At 48.4% G+C, this 4,685-nt stretch overlaps 1 protein-coding gene across 4 annotated transcripts; it reads left to right on the forward strand.

The window, feature by feature from the left end:
- Positions 1–1,890: 1,890 nt before the first annotated feature.
- Positions 1,891–3,956, forward strand: LOC123041377 (alpha carbonic anhydrase 1, chloroplastic). Of its 4 annotated transcripts, none has more exons than XM_044463997.1 (7): positions 1,891–2,042; positions 2,190–2,262; positions 2,406–2,493; positions 2,584–2,795; positions 2,912–3,121; positions 3,208–3,390; positions 3,515–3,956. In XM_044463997.1, exons 3-7 carry the CDS (start codon positions 2,412–2,414, stop codon positions 3,665–3,667), a joined length of 840 nt encoding a protein of 279 aa, XP_044319932.1. In that variant the 5' UTR covers positions 1,891–2,042; positions 2,190–2,262; positions 2,406–2,411; the 3' UTR covers positions 3,668–3,956. The 4 variants fall into 4 exon arrangements, with proteins under 4 accessions (XP_044319932.1, XP_044319934.1, XP_044319931.1 ...); XM_044463999.1 differs by having other exon boundaries at positions 1,892–2,042; positions 2,587–2,795; XM_044463996.1 differs by having other exon boundaries at positions 1,893–2,048.
- The last annotated feature ends 729 nt before the right edge of the window (positions 3,957–4,685 follow it).

A 4,685-nucleotide genomic window follows, 5' to 3' on the forward strand; every position in this document is an offset into this window, starting at 1 on the left:
CTTTAAAATAATTTGAGCATTAAAAAACATTTACGGGATTTGAAAACAATAGGCTAATTTGAAAAAAGTTCGTAGATTTCAGATAAGGTGTCCTGGTGGTTTGTAGCTTTGATCAACAACAAGTGATTTTCTGTTCGAGCTACCACCGCGTGCTAATTTTTTAACGAAAAAAAACTAAAGCAAGCCGGTCCAGCGGGGAGCAGGGTGTGCGCCCTTTGGAAAAAAATTGAACAAAAAATTACTCTAGAGGGCCGGCCCACCAGAAGAATCCCAGTTCAAACGATGTCAGGGTTCGATTTAGACCGGGATTGCAGAGTTCAGGGTGCAATCGACCGGGATTTTGACCTGGGGGTTCATTTCGTCTGACCTGTACAAGTTCAAGTTTTAAAATAGACATTTTCCTCGGTAAAAATGTTAGTGCTGAATGTGAGAAATAATGGGCATGCAGGTGTAGTCGTTTGCGCATGCATCGCTAATCTTATCATCTCCATGTTCTTGTACTTTGTACTAGTTACATCGTGTACTTTGTGATCCGTGTAGTTCTCCTGCATATGCATGTAATCTTGTGAACAGTGTGTCCTGATGGCCTGATGCTTTGCATGTATACTATTATGTACTCCCTCCGTTCCTAAATGTAAGTCTTTGTAGAGATTCTATTATAAACCGCATACGAATGTATATAGATACATTTTAAGTTTAGATTCATTCATTTGGCTCCGTATATAGTCCACCTAGTGGAATCTCTACAAAGACTTATATTTAGGAACGGAGGGAGTATAGTATTAAAATTCACCAAGATTTGCCAAAAAAATAAAGACAAACAGCACCATGGACCGACCTTAGCCTCCCCCACTAAGCGATCATGGGGCGGCAAATGTGAAGTACGTAAATCCAGAATCCCGTGGTTAGCATTGGAAGTGGCCGGACATGTCACATATTTGGCCTGCCATAGGCTCTACCCCCTATTCAATTATTCCCTTGACTACTGTTGATCACTTGATCTTGCTGGAGTCAACTTTTTGCGCCTGCTGAAAGTGGTAGGCAGTGCAATGCCAGGCCTGCATGGATTAACTTATGAATGTCAACCTCTTAGACTTAGAGGACAAGGCGCGTCTATTATTTCATCCACGATTCCTTCCAGAACGTGACATGGTCCCTGGAGCTTGCAGTGTCTCGAATAGTGTGATATATTCCCGTAGATAAGTGACGTTTTCTGCCACTTGCACGTCTCGGTTCTAGCTAGTGATGGGTCTTCGTCTCACGGTGCTGTCCAAACTCAAAAGTAACGGGTGTTCTTGTTTCCTTTTCATTCAGTTGTGTCATTGCCTGCTGTTTGGATTAATCGCAGGGCTTTATAGTTGATCCGCCATGATCGATGGAGCTGGAGGTATATAGACATTTTCTCTAGGGACGGAGATATGTAGACATTGACGACGCGGAGGAACGCACGTGCATCACATATCTACACCTACATGCATGTGTGGCAAATCTAGGGAAAAATGAACACGGTGAGACAAGGCAGAATAAACGGCTCTGGTGTCTCGCGCACCCGGCTTGTCTGCCCCCGAAGTGATCACGATCTACTTTTCAAAGAGCGCGGGAAAAATTGATGTCTGCCAAAGGGCCTGAGCCGCGCGCCTCTGGAGTATACACGACGTGGAGGACGTAGTCAGAAACATGGCCGAGCCTTGAGGGTGTGGAGGACGTGGCCCAACAATCTCCGAAGCACGACTCGTGCATGCAGCATGCACGGTGAAATTGCTGACCACGCACGTACGTGCTACTATTACCGCGGGGAGCACTAGCCACCACTCCTCCCACGCGCACCGTAACTCTCTGCAGGAGTGATGGGCCACATCGTCAAGTGGCGACCTGACCTGACCTGACCTGCCCCGCCCTGTGTATATATAGGAGACGCGAGCTAGCTAGCACCTTCACCGGCAGCGCGCGTTCTTGCTCGGGTCTCGTCTCGGAAGAAAGATTCCAGCACCGAGAGCTCGAGGCCGACGACTCACCTTTTGGAAAGGCGGGGTTCTTCTGAGGTGACGGTGTGTGGCCATCAGCATCCCGGCCTACGACCTCATCTCATCTCCATCGAGGCCCTGCATGATTACGCTCTTTTGCGCATGATCTTGTGATGGGTATAGGGAATCGCCGAATCGCCTCACCTTCCGTCTGTCTTTTTGCAGGACCTTGCATCTCCAGTAGATCGGGCGCGTCCACTGTTCCCAGGACCAGAGCATCGCACTTGGCAAAGCAGAGGTAGGCGGAGCTCGGGCCGGCCGATGGCCATCACAATGCCACAATTAAGCCCCATCTATCTATCTATCTATCTATCTATCTATCCGCTCCCTATTTATTTGTGCATTCTACCTGCGGCTTAACTTCAAACCCACCCATTGCAGGAGAAGATGGACGCTCGCGGCGGAGACGCATCGGCCATTGCCCTGCTGCTGTGCGCTTGCTTTCTCACCGCCCTTGCATGTGACAGCAGTACGTTAATTCTTCGTCCTAGCACATTTGCAGTTCGGATTTCACTGTGTTTTTTTATGTATGATATGCCCAACCATCCTTGATGCGTAGCAGATGGTGCCAAGTTTGCGTACAGCGGTCCTCTTGGCCCCGATCACTGGGGGGGATTGGACCCCAACTTCACGCGCTGCGCCATGGGGACGTACCAGTCTCCGGTTGATATCAAGACCAGCGACGTGGTTTACAACCCGATGCTGGGGCCTCTTCACAGGGAATACACCGCTGCGAATGCTACCCTCGTAGACAACATCTTCAACATCGCGGTAATTTTGCTCTTAACCAAACGCCGCTTACCTGCCTTCTGCGCATTCAACAGTTTGCGTTTCATCCTCTCGCTGCGTTTCACTGTGTTCTTGTTCTGTGTGATCGATCGATGCAGCTGCGATGCGAGGATGCTGCTGGGACGGTGCAGATCGACGGGGTGAAGTACAAGCTGGACAATATCCATTGGCACTCTCCTTCAGAGCACACCATCAACGGCGAGAGGTTTGCGGTGGAGCAGCACATGGTTCACTTCAGTGACGACGGCAACATATCCGTTGTGTCGATCCTGTACCGGCTCGGCAGGCCAGACCCTTTCCTCATGCAGGTAAGTTTTGATCCTCAAAGAGTTTATATGCCTTGACTGCAGATTCATTTCTAGATTTAACCATTTGGTCCGTTGATGGATGGCAGCTGCAGGATAAGCTATCGGAGCTCTACGTGGAGGCCTGCAGGGCCGAGAAAGGTGCTCCGATCCCCACCGGAGTAGTAAACATGTGGCAGCTGCGGCGTTACGCCAACATGTACTACCGGTACGTCGGGTCGCTGACCACGCCGCCGTGCACCGAGAACATCATCTGGAACATCCACGGCAGGGTACGTCGTCTCCGGCCTCCGAACCAGTTAACTTCTTTTACTTTCGAAAAGGAGGATTAGCCCTGAATCGCAGCTTGTGCTCTGAATTCGTCTGATGTTTGAACCTGGGAGAAACCTGGTGCAGGTGAGGGAGATGGCGTTGGGGCAGGCTGCCGCCCTGATCGCGCCCCTGGAGGAAGGCTACCGGCGCAACAACAGGCCGACGCAGCCGCTCAACGGCCGCACCGTGCAGTTCTACCGCAGGTTCTGGAAGAAGAAGGGGAGCGGGAAGCCGTAAGGGCTGGTCGATGCGCCTCGATCGATGTTTGGAGATGATGATGATGCTGCAGTCTCTCTCGTCTTTGCTCTCGGTTCAGGACAAAGTTATAGTAGTCGTTTATCTATCTGCAAGTCGTGTTAGCATATAGGTCTGCTTTATAGGTTTGCTTTATCGCTTATCGGTCTTACTCTGAATTTGGTTAAGTGTTAGGTCTTTCGTGTCTGTAAATGCGTCCGGGAGGGTTGATGTGATCGATCCTTCTTTTGTCTACAAAAAAAGTTAAGCTAATCAAGAAAGTTTCACTTCATGAGCCAGTGATGGTCACAAACACTGTGCGTCTTGCTCCGACTTCGCAGAGACGTTGAAAGAGCATCGGGCCAGTTGCAACTGGTAACGAGAAATTCCCCCTAAATAGTAATTTGACGTCTTGGATGAAACCCTTGACGATGCGCTCTTCCACGCGGGGCGTACGGCGTACTTATGCGCTCTTATGTAGTTTTACTAGTTTGATTAAAAGAAAAAATGTTGACCAAACGTGTTATCAGAATGAATATCATTGTCCACACCTGTTTGTGCTTGCTCATTTTCCTGGAATTGCTGAGGTAATGACACTTGCTTTTGAACTTCATCGGAAATTTGAACTTGGTTATCCTTGGTAACAACTGGAGTAGGAATGACTCTGATATGGTCGTCAAATAAAGAACTTGTAATTACCTCACTGTTAACTTGGAGTGTGCGATTGCCAGGATGGATTTAAATGGTTCCCTGAGAACATTTCTGTTGCTGGCTCCAGACAGAAGAACAATTGGATTCGTGGTTGAAGTGCTAGCATCATTGACTTGGCTGCTAGAATTTTGCTGTAAAGACAGGACAGTTGCTTTGAGTTCTGCTAGCATACTCTGTACATGCTCTTCATGGAACTTCTTCCAAATGACATCATGTTTTGCAACTATTTCAGAGACTATCTTCATAACCTATTAGTTTGAGCAAACAGAACAGATATATGTGTATTAGTTTCTGGTATGAAAGTAAAGTG

This window comes from Triticum aestivum, chromosome 2B (genome assembly GCF_018294505.1).
Source record: "Triticum aestivum cultivar Chinese Spring chromosome 2B, IWGSC CS RefSeq v2.1, whole genome shotgun sequence".
NCBI classification, from domain to species: domain Eukaryota; kingdom Viridiplantae; phylum Streptophyta; class Magnoliopsida; order Poales; family Poaceae; genus Triticum; species Triticum aestivum.

Bases quoted from the DNA above. Each gene is read 5' to 3' on its own strand.
- LOC123041377 (XM_044463997.1), top strand. From the start codon at position 2,412: ATGGACGCTCGCGGCGGAGACGCATCGGCCATTGCCCTGCTGCTGTGC. The intron at 2,494-2,583 runs GTACGTTAATTC...CTTGATGCGTAG, and splicing joins CGCCCTTGCATGTGACAGCA to CAGATGGTGCCAAGTTTGCG. The intron at 2,796-2,911 runs GTAATTTTGCTC...CGATCGATGCAG, and splicing joins ACAACATCTTCAACATCGCG to CTGCGATGCGAGGATGCTGC.